The 16302-nt window shown below is 33.5% G+C and overlaps 1 protein-coding gene across 1 annotated transcript in view; it reads right to left on the reverse strand.

The window, feature by feature from the left end:
- STXBP5L (syntaxin binding protein 5L) overlaps positions 1-16302 on the reverse strand; it is a 368748-nt gene that overhangs the window by 66198 nt on the left and 286248 nt on the right. The window contains exons 20-21 of the mRNA XM_060149320.1: positions 10293-10358; positions 3661-3753 (exon numbers count right to left, since the gene is read on the reverse strand). Coding sequence (XP_060005303.1) covers positions 3661-3753; positions 10293-10358 — 159 coding nt within the window. The remainder of the gene's footprint in view (positions 1-3660; positions 3754-10292; positions 10359-16302) is intronic.

The raw sequence follows: 16302 nt of genomic DNA on the forward strand, positions 1-16302 counted from the left end.
AATGTGTCATTTAAGGCCTGTGTTTCCTTACTGATCTTCTGTCTGTCAATCTTTCTAATGAGGAAAGTGGAGTGTTAAAGTCCCCCATTGTTATTCTGTATTTCTCCTTTTATGGCTGTTAGTGTTTGCCTTATATATTGAGATGCTCCTATGTTGGGTGCATAAATCTTCACAATTGTATCTTCTTCTTGGATTTATTCCTTGATCATTATGTAGTGTCTTTCTTTTTCTCTTGTAACAGTCTTTATTTCAAAGTCTATTTTCTCTTATATGAGTATTGTTACTCCAGCTTTCTTTTGATTTCCATTTGCATGGAATACCTTTTTCCATCCCCTCACTTTCAGGCTGTATTTGTCCCTAGATCTGAAGTGGGTGGGTCTCTTGTAGAGAGCACATATATGGGTCTTGTTTTTGTATCCATTCAGCCACTCTGTCTTTTGGTTGGGGCATTTAATCTGTTTATGTTTAAGGTAATTACTGATATACATATTCTTATTTCCATTTTGTTAATTGTTTTGGATTTGTTTTTGAAGGTCTTTTTTCTTCCTGTTTTGTTCTCTTCTCTTGTGATTTGATGAATATCTTTCATGTTGTGTTTGGATTGCTTTTTCTTTTTTCTGTATCTTTGTAGATTTTCCATTTGTGGTTACCATGAGGTTTTGATGTAGCACTCTATGTATAAAGAAGATTGTTTTAAGTTGATGATCTTTTCATTTTAAATGCATTTCCAATATCCTGCATTTGTACTCTCCTCTTCTCACAATTGCTGGTTTTGAATTTGTATTTGTATGTGGATGATTTCCTACCTTTACTGTGTGTTGGCCTTTACCAGAGAGCTTTTCCCTTTGTAATTTTCTTGTTTTTAGTTGTGGCCTTTTCTCTTCCACCTAGAGAAGTTCCTTTAGCATATTTTGTAAAGCTGGTCTGGTAGTGCTGAATTCTCTTAGCTTTTGCTTGTCTGTAAAGCTTTTGACTTCTCCATCAAATCTGAATGAGAACCTTGCTGGGTAGCGTATTCTTGGTTGTAGGTTCTTCCCTTTCATCACTTTAAATGTATCTTGCCAACCCCTTCTGGCCTGCAGAATTTCTGCTGAAAAATCAGCTGATAACCTTATGGGAGTTCCCTTGTATATTATTTGTTGATTTTTCTCTTGTTCTTTTTAATATTTTTTCTTTGACTTTAATTTTTTCAATTTGATTACTGTGTGTCTCTGCATGTTCCTTCTTGGGTTTATCCTGCCTGGGACTCTCTGTGCTTCCTAGACTTGGGTGACTGTTTCCTTTCCCATGTTAGGGAAGTTTTCAACTATTATCTCTTCAAATGTTTTCTCAGGTCCTTTCTCTCTCTCTCCTCCTTCTGGGACCCCTATAAAGTGAATGTTGGTGCATTTTATATTGTCCCAGAGGACTCTTAGACTGTCTTCATTTCTTTTCATTCTTTTTTCTTTATTCTGTTCTGTAGCAGTGATTTCCACCATTCTGTCTTCCAGTTCACTTATCCATTCTTCTGCCTCACTTATTCTGCTATTGATTCCTTCCAGTGTATTTTGTATTTCACTTATGATATTATTCATCTGTTTGTTTGTTCTTTAGTTCTTCTAGGTCTTTGTTAAACATTTCTTGTATCTTTTTGATCTGTGCCTCCATTCTTTTTCTGAGATCTTGGGTCATCTTTACTATCATTACTCTGAATTGTTTTTCAGGTAGATTGCCTATCTCCACTTCATTTAGCTGTTCTTCTGGGGTTTTATCTTCTTCCTTCATCTGGGACATATTCCTCTGATGTCTCATGTTGTCTAATTTTCTGTGATTGTGGTTTCCATTCCGCAGGCTGTGGGGTTGTAGTTCTTTTGCTTCTGTTGTCTTCCCCCTGGTGGAGGAGGCTGTCTAAGAGGCTTCTGAAGGCTTCATGATGGGAGGGACTGCTTCCTGCCCACTGGCGGCTGGAGCTGGGTCTTTTTCCTCTGGAGGGCAGGGCCATGTCAGGGGATGTGTTTTACGGGCAGCTGTGTGCTCAGAAGACTTTAAGTTGCCTGTTGGATGATGCGTGGGGCTGAGTTCCTGCCCTGTAGGTTGTTTGGCCTGAGGTGTCCCCACACTGGAGGCTACAGGCTGTTGGGTGGGGCCAGATCTTGGAGAGGAAATGATGGCCTCCAGGAGGGATCACACCAATGAGTTTCCACCAGTGTTTTTGTCCTTGCAGTGAGCCACAGCTGTCCCCCCAACCTCCACAGGAGACCCCCCCAATACTAGCAGGTAAGTCTGCCCCAGGCTCTTATGAGGCATCTTCATTTTTTCCTGGTCCTGGTGCACACGAGCCCTTGTGTGTGCCTCCAAGAGTGGAGTTTTTGTCTCCCCCAGTCCTGTGGAATTCCTGTGATCAAACTCCACTGCCCTTCAAAGCCAGATTCTCTGTGGGCTCTTCCTTCCATTGCTAGAACCCCAGGCTAGGGAGCCTGATGTGGGGCTCACACTTTCACTCCTGTGGGAGAACTTCTGTGGTATAATTATTTTCCAGTTTGTGGACTGACCACTTGGTGGGTATGGGATTTATCACAATTGTGCTCCTACTGTCTCACTGTGGTTTCTTTGTCTTGTAGGATGTAGAGGATCATTTTTGGTATTTTCCAGCATTTTTTGTGGTTGATTGTTCAGCAGTTATTATTTTGGTGTTTTTGTAAGAAGGGGTGTGCTCACATCCTTCTACTCTGCCATCTTGTCTCCACTAACCGGATGCCATATAATTCCAATTGTGATTATTTTTTGTAATTCCCATATTTTTTGTTCTCAATTTATTAATGAAAATCAGGGGGAAAGCTTAGGCTTTACAACTAAATAAAACTCAGTTGGGATTCTAGCTCCACTTATTTAAATACTCTGAGCTTCAGTTTTCTCATCAGAAAAAAGGCATATCACAGGGGTGTTGTACTACACAAGGAAAAAAAAAGAAACTGCTGTCTTGGAAAATTGTGGGTTACAATTATTTTTAGGTTCCTTAGTCACTGACTTTACTTGGGGTCTAGAACATTGGTAATTCAGGCTTGTTAAAGTTGTAAATCTAGTCACAACTATTTTTTAATGAATGCCTAATTTAAGAAGCTGTACAACTTGTGTTTGATTCTGATTTGGTCCCTATGAGCAGCATCAAATATTCAATGAATCTGCATAAAATTTACAGGACCTTTTTTCTGCTCACTACTTTTGAGAGAGCAGTGCCCCTCTGAGGTGATTCTTTGCAGTTTCCATGATAATCACAGTTGTTTCTGATCACAGAAAATATTTAATTGTATCATGAAGAGTTAAGAAGAATTTTTACAAAACTACTTTTTGGCTGTTAGGTTTTCCCTAAATTATCTGTTGGCCACTCCATTATTTTCTTATAGGCCTGATGAAATTATCCAGGTTTACAGTAAAAAAAAACCCACCACTATCTAAATTCTATGGCAAATGTCAAAAGCCTTAGGTATTCCTGCTTTATATCTCCTGAAGTTGGTGTCTGTAGTTTTAACCACTGCTTTAGGAAAATTAGTCTTCATTCACCGTGAGAGACCTGTGTTTTCAGCACAAGTAAGAATAAAGGTTTTGAGACAAATTGTGAAGTCTAGAAAATTATGGAGTATGAATAACTTCTTTGTTCATAAAAGAGATTTTCACTTTCACCTGGCAAGTGATGTACTTGATTCCTCTGTCTCACAGCTGGTATTTCATTCCTATAAAAGCCTGGTGCTGCCTCGGGAGTTCTGGTAGCAAGTCCTAAAGGAAGGGAATAAAAAACTATTGGCATGTAATTTTTAGCCCAAGTAAACCAAGTATTTTTACCTTAGAGGTGAATTTCATGATAACTATTTGGAAGGGTGTCTGTTTTGTGCCTTTACCTGAGTATTTTGGTACTGCCTCAACAGAGGACTCTTTGGAAGGAAGAAGCATTCTTCTTTAGAGGATGTAACGGGGTTCTAGACATGTAGAATCACACAGAGGCAGCATTCAAACTAGGCTATGAGACCTAGTTCTAACTCAGGTTTGAGAACAACAGAGTTGATTACTTCTTTTTTAGTATTTTGTGACATTATTTTTTGTGATATTTTTTAATAAAGATTTTTTTTTTTTTTTTTGCGGTATGTGGGCCTCTCACTGTTGTGGCCTCTCCCGTTGTGGAGCACAGGCTCCAGATGCACAGGCTCAGCGGCCATGGCTCACGGGCCCAGCCACTCCGTGGCATGTGGGATATTCCCGGACCGGGGCACGAACCCGCGTCCCCTGCATCAGCAGGCGGACTCTCAACCACTGCGCCACCAGGGAAGCCCAAGATATTTTTAAGGATAAATATTTCTATCACCCTAGTCTTCACTTGAATTTGGTAGCATTATAAGTCTGTTGTATATTGTGGACAGTGAGAATCATGAGGATGGATAGCTGCATAGGTAGCAGCTGTATTAGGACATAATGCTAACCTAGAAAATGATGTTGAACTGGGAAAATGATTTTTAAAGGCAAACCTTCAAGTAGGACAAATTAGAAAAATGCACACCTTGTGGGCAGATATACAGTTGAAGGCTTGGTTAGTTTCTTGGGCCAAAGAAAAAGGGGCTGTTTCCTTTAGGGGACTGCAGTTCTGTTCCAGGTAAGTGGAGCTAGGGCTCATGTTAGCTTCTGCTCACCCCCCTGGGATGTATGTTTATGCAGTGCACAAAATGCACAAGCTTACCTGGTGAGGGAAAAATGGTTACATAGCTTTAAGGAAAAATAATAACAATTTGTATAACTATTGCTTTAATGTTGGTTTCTGCAGATAGACTGTCAGTTCCATTTGGCATGGGGTATGTTAATTTTGTTCATTAGTTTATTCTCAGTGGATATCATAATATCACTCTAACTGTAGATATTGTAAATTACTTGTTAAATAGTTGGGTGAATGAATAATATGAAATGATTGTTATCCTGGAAGCTGAGAACATCAGCATTCTGGTTGGCTCACTGGGACACTTTCAGCTCCCAATCCCTACTCTTGTCTCTCTCATCATCCTAAAGGAAATATTTAATAGTCATTCTATTAATTAGAATTATTATTCTATTAATATTTAATTTAATAAAACATTAAACTTCACCCTATATTACTTGTGGTTTATTGGGCTAAAAGGGAGTTTAAGATCCATGTAGGAAAGCAGAGTTATAAAATGATTATCAGTTTCTGGCTCTCCTAATTTCTGACCTCTCTTACTTAGAGATATTCCTCATAATTAACTCTGAAATCTTGAAAGACTCATACCTGAGACTGGAAAAAAGAAAAGATATCTGCTAACACCACATCTATTCAGCATTGTTTTGGAGGTCCTAGCTAATTTTTTCCCTTAGAAAGAAGAAATGGAACTGTCATTTTAACAGGGGGGAGCATAATTGGATACATAGATAATCTAAAAGAATTGACAAATTACTGAAATAAGTTTATCAAATATTCCGGACATGAGGTCAATATACAAAAATTAATTATTTTTATATTCTAGCCATAAAAAATAATAAAGATATTTAAAAATTTACAACATAAAAATATCAAATACTGAGTAATAAAGCTAATGAAAGATGTGTAAGACCTCTACAAAGAAGACTAAAAATATTAAAGAAGACACATAAATGGAGAGATACCAAGTTGAAAATTCATTGTTGAATGTCATTTCTGACCAACTGATCTATAGATGAAATAAAATTACAATCACTATCCAGACATATTTGTTTGTGTGCAAACTGACGTTTTTTCTAAAAGTTATATGAAAAGAAAAGACCTAAAATAGCTATAGCATTCTTGAAAAAGAGCTACAAAAACAAAATTGAGGACCTATACAACCAGCAATACTATAAAGCTACAGCAATTAAAACAGTGTGGAATCGGATTAATGGTAAACACACAAATGAAATAGAACATAAAGTCTAGAAACATGCACATACATGGTAGAGTACACTAATTTGTGGCAAAAGTACCATTTCAGTGTAGTGGGGGAAATGATAGTTTTCTCATAAATGGTCCTTGTCAACTGGATACCTAAATGAAAGTAATAAACCTTGACTCTTTCCTCACATTAGACACAGAAATACATTTCAAATGGAACTTGAACTTAAAAGTGAAGGTACAACAATAAGCCTCCTAGAAGATAGGGAAATAGTTTTATGAACTTGGGGTGGGCAAAGATTTTCTTAAAAATAAAACAAAGCACATAAAGCACTAATAATAAAAGAAAGTATTGATCAATTGAATAACATTAGCATTAAAAACTTCTGCTCATGATAAGATCACCTTTAAGAGAGTAAAAGCAAGGCACAGAATGGGAAAAGATATTTTGCCCTATATACATCCAACAAAAGTACTTCTTTTTATGTATGTATCTACCTATCTACATACATATGCAGAATTTCTTATATATCAAAGAAAGTTGGCAACATAATAACAATGAGTAAAATACTTGAATATCTTATAAAAGAGGATATTAAAAATAGTCAATAAATGTAAAAGTTCATCAAAATCATTAGACATCAGGGATATGCACTGCAAGTTAATTCTACAGCAAGACAGCACTATATACACTCCAGAATGATTGAAACTGAAAAAAGAAAATTGGAAAGTATGTGGAACAAATAGAACTTTTATACACCGTTAATGGAAGTAAAATTGGTGCAACCACTTTAGAAAACTTGGTAGTATTTCCTGAAGCTGAACATATGCATACCCTATGACCTCAAAACTCACTCCCAGATACATGTAACACAGAAATGAGTTATATTTGTATTAAAAATTAGACAAGATTGGTCATAAAAGCTTTACTTATAATAGCCCCCAGCTGAAAACCACCTAAAATGTTCAGCAATAATAAACTGCATAAATTGAGATATATTCATATAATGGATCATTACACATCAATAAAAATCATTCAGCAACATAGATATCATACACATAATGTTGAACAAAATAAGCAAAAAATAAAAGTAAATACTGAATGATTCCATTCATCTGAGAGTCCAAAACCCACAAAACTAATCTATGATGATAAAAGTCAGAATAGTAGGTAACTTTGTGGGGGTTAGTGGCTGAAAGGGGCATAAGGGGAGGTGCCCGGGGTTCCAGTAACATTCTATATCTTGATCTGGGTAAGTTTACTTGGTGTATTCATTTGTAAAAACTAGTCTACCTGAACTCTTAAGAATTATGCACTTTGAGGTTTACATATTGCACCTCAGTTTAAAAAAAGTTTACCTCAAAAGAGGTAAGGCCAAGGAATACAAAAAGAAATTACAAATAAAAGCAAGAGTTGTGGTATTAATAGCAAACAAGGTGAATTCAGGTGAAGGACACAATATGAAATGAACAATGGTGATTAATGGTAAAGAATGTATGGATATATCTTTGAATATTTACACATGAATATTTTAAAAAATAAACAGCAGATACAAGGAAAAATAGAAACACATGATTAATACAATATTTTAATTCACCTTTTCCCCATCTTTGACAAGTCAAGTAATCAAAATATAAGTAATGACATGAGAGACTTAAATAACATGATTAATAAGGTAAAACTTACAGCTACCTAATGCCACATATTTACATTAAATAACTCTTGGGTCAAAGAAATATAAACAAACTGTTTACTATATAGAAAATACTGTTAATGCAATCATAATATATCAAAAGCTATTACATGTTAAAACAGAGTTCAAAGAGAAATTTAGCCTTGTTTTATCAATATGTAAGAAACAATAAATATAAATGAATTAAGCATCTACCACAAAAAGGTGAAAAAGGAAAAAGTAAAATGAAGGAAAACAGAGGAGACTAATCAAGATAAAGCAGAAATCAGTAAGCTAAAAAACAAATTTAAAAAAACCAGTAAAACCACTGTTTGGGTTTAAACAGCAAAATAGATCAATTTAGTTACCCTAATTAAAGAAAGGCTCTCAATCTTTTCATATGTGTATTGTATATTTTTAGAAATGTTCCGTAATGAAAAAATTTTTCAGAGAAAGTACAAACATACAAGATAAGTAACTATAAAGGGTAAATGACAGGGGAATTCTACTAAAATGTTAAAAAGTAGATAACCAATAGTATTTAAATTGTTGGGCATAAAGAAGTCCTTAAAAGAAAAGATCAATGATTAGAAAAAAACTGCTCTAAGGCAAGATATACCACAAGCAAAGTTAAAAGTTAAAATTGAGAAAAATATTTGGATCTCATGTCATAAAGGGAAAATCTTCTTAACTTATGAAGAGGACTAATTAATTTAAAAAGAATGAACAACCCTATAGAAAATGGGCAAAGTATATGAATAGATAATTTACAAAAAATATTTAAAGAACTCTTAAATATATAAAAGGGTGTTCAACATCACTTATAATATGTGAGAGGTAAATTGAAACTGCATTGACATATTCTTTTTACCAAACAGACTTGCAAAGATAAAAAAATTTGATAACCAATATTTTCATGTTATTGCTAGAAGGAGAGAGAACTGTGCAAACCCCAAGAAGAGCAGTTGGGGAGTATCTATAAAGATTAAACAGGTGTATATTCTTTGACCCAGCAACTTCAATTTTAGGAATTTATCTGATAGATATACCTGCACACATTTAAAGTGAGGAATGTACCAAGGTTAGTCACTGTGGCATTGTTTGACATAGCAGTAGACTGGCACTAAACTATATGTCCTTTAATTGGTAAAATGATTAAATAAATTATAATACACACATGTAATTCAATATCATATAAATGTAAATAATAAGAAAATACTTTATGTAATGAAATGGAAAGCAAGATACACTGTAAAGTGAAACAAGCAAAGTACAACGAAGTGCATAATATTACTATTTTTGTACAAAACAGAAGGCAAAAGTCTGTTTCTTTTTGGTTTGTTTACAAACACAAATTGCCTGGAAGGATAAACAAGAAACTACCAATAATGTTTAATTTTTCAAGAGAGTAGAAACAATGTATGGGGAAGGATGGGAGGGAAATTTATTTTTATTCTATTTCTTTTTGATATTAGAACCTAATAAATGTATTACTATTCAAATTCAGATTATGGATGAGAATTTAAAGTGAGGTTAAATTAATTGAATTTGATATAGAATATTAAATTATATTTTAATTGAAGATTTCTGACACGGGAAAATATCAAAGTAATATTTTAAGGAGATTAATTTTGCAACATGATATGCAAAATGAATTCTAAGAGGGAGAGATGGAAAATAGAGACACCTGTTAGAATAATTTTGTAATATTCTAGGTATGGTGTAATAAATACCTACATTAGGATGGTGCCAATGGGAATGCAAAAGAAAGGGTAAATGTATGAGACCATGCTTAACATGAAAGCAGTAAAATAAGGATTAGATGGATATGATTAAAACAGAGATTTACACAGGACACAACTAGATTCTATTCAGCCTACATTCCTGAAGAATAACAATAAACAACTAACAACTCTTAAGGAAGTAGATTGAAGAATGTCACAATTCCAGCTGAATTTCTAAAAGTCAAAATTCATTGCTTTATAAAGAGATAACTAAATGTTTATAAATTTGCATGAAGTTAAAAATAAAATAAAATAATTTAAATAAAAAAATAATTTTTTGATACTCTATGAAAACAGATCTACAATTCAATGTCAAAGATATACCTAATTTTTTGGTGCTTAAAAATTTACACATTACTATGTGTATATTACAGAAAAATCAGGTAAATAAAAAATTTTTAAAAAGCAAATTATTCACAATGCTGACACCCAACAATTTGTACTATACCTTTTTTTTTCACAGACCTTAAAAACTTATTCCTAAGAAGCTTTATACTCATATTTTTAATATAATGGGCTCACAACATATATTATCATTTTTCTTTTGCCAATGAATATACATGTTTCAAAACTATGATCCAGAGGGATGGTTTCAAATGTTACTGCACCTACAGTATATATTTCCCACTAATTCAGCTCTAGCTATGAGACAGTTTCTGTATAATATTACAATTTTTACTTAGCATTATTAATATATCTGCAAAATAACTTCTTTAAAATGTTTTTAGAAGTATTATACTCATACCTCTGATCTTAATTTTTGGGAAGTAATAAATATTTTAAGACATTTATTTCTATTTTATTTTGGAATAGAATTTGCTAATGGTTAAATTTCAAAATGAAATTACACCTAATTACCAAAATTATGAATTTCTCAAGAATTATGAAGATAAAGCAGTAGATTACTGCAATGAAGTAATCTTCAGAAGATTGAAAAATACCACTCATGTTTACCTGAAGTGGGAGACTTGCAACGCTCAAGTTCCAGGGGAACTGGACTGTCATTCAGCTCAGTTAAACCTGAAAATAAAATGACAAAAAATGAGAAAATTTGCTAAAATTTCGCAGATAATTCTTATTAATTCCTATAAGTTTTAAAAGGTTTTATTTTTCCCCTGTGAGAACTTTTCTATGCTTATGTTATGACAATTATTTTGAAAAATTTTAACAATGACATAGGAAAAAATAAGCAATAACTGATATATAAAGGGTAACTGAATATGATGGTGGAAAGATATAAAAGTCCTTTTCTTATTTTTTCATATGAAGTAACTGTTCTAGTAAATGATGTAGTTTCATCTGAAAATAAACCAAGAAAAACATGAAGTAGAAGGGGTTTTTAAAAAGATCTAATCAAATCTTCCACTTCCAAGAGAAACGGTTATTGGCTTTTTAAAAGACCTTCAAGGAGATATAACAAATTTTAAATATTATACCTATTTATAAAAATGCAGTATTGTATAGTAAATACTAAATGATTTGTTCAATGGTATCAAATTCCTTCTTATAATAAGCACTATATTTTCCTCATTTCTAATATTTCTTATATTCTGTTGTCACTTTCCTGAAAAATATAAGGATAGGCACAATAGATTAATAAACATTTTGTAATTCCCACTATCTGCCAGTCTGCTTTCCTGTGTCATTCACAAAATATCCTTAGGGTTTTCCTACCCTTATTGGAGAGTTTCATATTTTTTCTTTGTAAATAAGTATTCAGAGTTTCTACTTTAATGTAAATCCCATACCCAGGGGTACTTAAGAGCCATTGTCAATTACCCAAACCATCTTTATTCATATTCCTTTCCACCACCTCCTTTATATAATTTGTACCAATAAACTTGCTGTAGGTTCAAAAAAATCATAGAATTTTAGAAAATGTCCATTGTCACACTCTATCCCAACCCTTACATTTTATAAATAAGAAACTGTAAGTTCGGAGAGCTTAAACTATTTAAGGTTACAGAACTGAGTAGTGCCAAATCTTCAATAGAAATCTTTATATATTTTGCTTAAGAGTCTTTTGTCGGAAGTAGGTATTGTGAATATTTTCTTCCATTTGTGACTTAACTTTCCATTTTCTTGGTGACAATAAGATGTCTTTTGATGAGCAAAAGATTAATTTGCCTTAAGGGCAATTTATTGATTTTTTTCTTTTCTTTAGAATTTTTTTTTTTTTGGTTCCTATATAAGTAATCATTGCCTACCCCATGGTAATGAAAATATCACTCTTTGTTTTCTCAAGAAACTTTTTTAATTTTTAGCTTTCATTTTCAGGGCTATAATTAATCTCAAGTTAATTTTGATTATGGTGTGAGGTAGGGATTAAGGTCCATTTTCCCCCTATTTGCCCAGTTGTTCATGATTATTTATTAAAAAGATTTTCCCTCCTCATTGATTTGTGTTAGTGCCTTAGTCAAAAATAAATTGACCATGTATGTGTGGGTCAAGTTCTGGATTCTCTATTCTGTAATCATTGGCCTATTTGTCTTTTTTTTTTTGACTACCACACTATCTAATTAATGCAGGTTTATATTACATCTTGTAATCAGGAAGTGAAATCTTCCAACTTTGTTCTTTTGCAAAAGTGTTTTAGTTATTCTAGATTCTTTGCATTTCTACATACATTTTAAAATCAGTTTGTCAATTTCTATAAAAAGATATGTTAGATTATTATTGAGTTGTGATAAATCTATAGATAATTTGGTAGAATAAATATCTTAAAAATATTGAGTCTTCCAACCCATAAAGATGGTATCTCCTCCATTTCAATAATGTTTAAACATTTTCTTTCTGTAGATTTGAGTGTACAGGTCTTATACATGGCATTTTTCAAGTCTTCTATTTCCTCTTTGGCCTTCTGCCTAGTTCTCGTATTATATTTAAAAGTGGAGTATTAAAATTACCAATAATTGTTGAATTGTCTATCCCTTTGATTCTGTCAGATATTGCTTCATGTACTTTGTAGCTCTGTTGTCAGGTGCATATATTTATAATTGTTATATCTTTTTGATATATTGACCATTTAATCATTTTAAATTGTCCCTCTTTAGTGAAATTTTTTGATTTAAAATCTATTTTGTCTGATATTGGTAGAGCTATTAGATTACTGATCTGAGATCTTTTTTCTAATTTAAGCTTCTAATGTTGTAAATTTTCCATTAGGCACTACTTTAGTAACATCTCAATATCACAAATTTTGATATTTTGTGTTTATACTTTCACTAAGTTAAAAATATTTTTAAAATTCCCTTGTGATTTCTTTTTTAAGTCATGAGCTATTCTTAATTTTCAAATATTTGGGGATTTTAAGACATATTTGTTACTGATTTCTAATTTAATTTCTTTTATGATCAGAGAACTTACTCTGCTTGATTTTAATTCTTTATTGTTTCATGACTCAGTCTATATTTGTGAATATTCCACATCTAATGAAAAAAATGCACATTTTCATTAGTGTGGTGTAGGTGTCTATTTATGTCAGGTCAATTTGGTTAAGAGAGTTGCTTAAGTTTTTTATAGCCTTACCAATTTTTGTCCTTAGACAACTCAAGTGAAGTGCTAATCAATCAGATTCTACACAGTACTGAATTGAACTAGGGCTGGTCTGCAGCTTTAATTAGATTAGGTTTCCCTTCAAAATCTCTTTGCTCCTCAATCCAACACTCAAACTTCCCTAACCCTTCCTCAAGGGGCTGATTCCTAATTTTCCCAGTATTTGTGCAGAAAGAGGGTTGAGATGCAGTTTCAGATAGTTTAATTCAGCTTGGGTCAAATTCTATAATAACCCCTGAATGCAAGCACTTTGAGAGTGCATAAATTCTCTGTGCTTTCTCATTTGCTGCCACTTTCTCAGAAAAATTCTGAGAGTGGTGGGGTTAGTTGGCAGAGAATTGCCAAACTGAATAATTTTGTGTTTAGAGCTATTTCAGATTCCCATTCAACAGTTCAGTCCAGATAGTCATTAAACCTATAGTTGTTCCTATTCTTTGCAGTCTGTCCATCTATAGAAGGCCCATTCCTTTCCTGACCTGTGTCCAGCTCAGTCACTTGCCCCAGGTATAAAAGCAGCTGGGGGTTCTGCTTATCTATGAATGGCTCTTATCTCTCTGGAATTCAGTTAATCAAGGCTTCTTTGAATCCACTCTTCAGAAGCCTCGTAGAAAAGTATAATTTTAATTTTATCATTGTTATTATCACAGGATTTTATTATTGTTGTGTCATCATTGTTACCACGGGGATGAAGAATTTTTATATCTTTCAACATCCTATCTGGAAATGGAAAGCCCCTCCATTTATGTCTAATCTCTTGGAAATACTGTTAAAGCTGTATTGAAGGCATGTGGAACAAAGGAATGGAAACCAGGTAAACTGGTTAATCCATTACTGACACTAGTAGGTATTCATTGAAGTGCTCAGGGTAATGCCAAATAATTGTGTTTTTCCTCATAATATATTGAACACTCAATGGTGAGATTTCCCAAAGATTATGTGGAGAAAGTTATGTTTGATATATGGATAAGTAAAGCAAATGGACAACTAAATTTGGAAGATTTGTATGGTGATTCATTAGAAAATAGTAAATCCCGGTTAAGATCAGATAGAGATATTTTATGGTAAATAAATAATTGAATATCAGAAGACAAAACCCCCTTGGGTACAATGAATTATATCAACATTTATTTAAAGATTTCTAAGAATATATACCTATAATGTGTCTTAATGGATAATTTAATCAATATCTTATTTGAAGTAGCAACTTGTGAATGTTAAATAAAATACCAATATTCTTTAGGAGACTAATACCCAGTGTACAAATGTCTTCACATATATAAATAGTCTACACTTTGGGAATGTTCTTACCAAATTACCATTTACCATATAAACTTCTCTGGTCTCAATGCTTTCAAATTTGATTGACATTTTAGCCAAATCATTTTTTTGTTGTGGGGTGATATATTGCAGGATGTTTATCAGCATCTATGGCTTCTACCCACTAGATGCCAGTAGAGTACTCCTCCCCGCAATTGTGACAACAAAAAATGTTTCCAGACATTGCCAAATATCCTCTGGGGGACAAAATCATGCCGGGTTGAGAACCACTGCCCTAAGTTATATTAGCTGTTTTATTTGTTCGAGTCACACTGAAATTACTATTAAACTAAACTCTAGAAAACTCACATAAATTACTAAGTAATATCTCCCCTATTTTTAATTTCTTTGTTCATTTTTTTAGAATTCAAAGATGGAACCTTATATTTTTATCAGTGTGCTTTTCAGTACAAAGTTTGGAGTAAGAAAACACTGTCAAACTGATTTCAAAAAGAAACCTATTAAAATACAGAACTGAAAAGCAGAGATGTGAAAATCACTTGTTTCATTTCTCAACCAAATCATACATTTTGTAACTTATCCCTCTGATTCTGTAGCTTTCTCCTTTTCTTTTATGTACCTCTCTATTACAATAGAGAAAACTTCCTATTAAATACTAATCTTTGTACATATGCTCTGATTTCCTCTCCTGTAACTTTCTGAAGGATTTTGCTTCTTTAGTTATTATTCCCTCTGTCCCCTACCACCAATCTCTCTTTCTCTATGGATCATTCAATATTCACATCAACTTTAAAATATGCTCTTTATCTAAAATGAAAAAAATCCTTCTTTTAACACTTTATTCCAATGCAGGTACTGACCTATTTTTTGGCACCCCTTCATAACCAAACATCTCAAAAGAGTTATTTAGTTGTGCTGTTTCCTCACTTGCCACTCCTTAGTCTAATATAATTGTAGCTTCTATCCCAATATTTTTCAAAACTACTTTTTAGAGAGTCACTAATAACCTTCACAGCACAGCACGCACTAGACCCTTTTCTAAGCTTACCCTACTTATCCTATCTGTAGCATTTGATGTGGTTGACCACTTCTTGAAACACTCCCCTTTAATTTGGCTTCTGCAATAGTCTCATTTCTTCTCTTCTCTCTGGCAAGTCCTCTCTGCCAGCTATTCTTCTTCCTTTGGAAATTAAATGTTGAAATTCCTGTTTCTTTATCCACAAGTCCCCTCTTCCCTTCTTCTGCTCCCTCCATGCCTACATAACTTCATTCCCATAACATTACATACTAAATTACAGCCCTGATATTCAGATTTGTTTACCTATCCACTTATCGTCTTCACTTGGATAAACAATACACACCAAAATTTAACATGTCTAAAACCAAACTCTATTCCCTACCAACATACTGTGCCTCAACCCTAGTTTCTTCATCTTTGTAAATAATATCATGACAGTCATTGGCTCAAGCCCAAATTTGGAAATAATCTTTGATTCCACTTTCTGATCTCCCAAATTGAATTATAATTAGTAGCTCTGTAAGTGATTCTTGCACCTATCTTTTTTCTCCAACAACAGTGCTATCACCCTGGCCAAAGCTACCTTTTCCTGCCTGGAGTATAATATTGGCCTCCCAACTGGTATACTGGCTTTCATTCTTTTTGGCCCCACAATATTTTCTTCATTCAGCAGTGTGGATAACATTTTTAAGATATAAGTCAAAGCATATCATTTTCTTGCTCAAAACAGAATTTCTTATAATTGCTTTAGAAGTTTGTATGATCCTGTCCCTGCTCATCTAGACATCAAAATCTTAACCCACTTTCCCTCTCAATCACTACACCCCAAGCCTCCTTGACCTTCTATTTCTAGAAGATAGTTAAAGTCCTTGACCACCTTAGAACCACCTTAGAACCTTCTTATAAGCTGTTCATTCTGCCTGGAATACACTGCTCCCTGCCCTTTATGTGCCTAGTTCTCTTTTAAAAAATAACTCTTTGAGGTTCAACTGACATATTTATAAAGTATTTAATTTGATAAATCTTGACATATGTATACCCCTGTGAAACCATCTCTACAATCAAGATAATAAATGTATCCAAGAGTTTCTTTGTGTCCTTTTGTAACCCTCC

The sequence above is a fragment of the Lagenorhynchus albirostris genome, chromosome 5 (genome assembly GCF_949774975.1).
Source record: "Lagenorhynchus albirostris chromosome 5, mLagAlb1.1, whole genome shotgun sequence".
In the NCBI taxonomy this organism is placed as follows: domain Eukaryota; kingdom Metazoa; phylum Chordata; class Mammalia; order Artiodactyla; family Delphinidae; genus Lagenorhynchus; species Lagenorhynchus albirostris.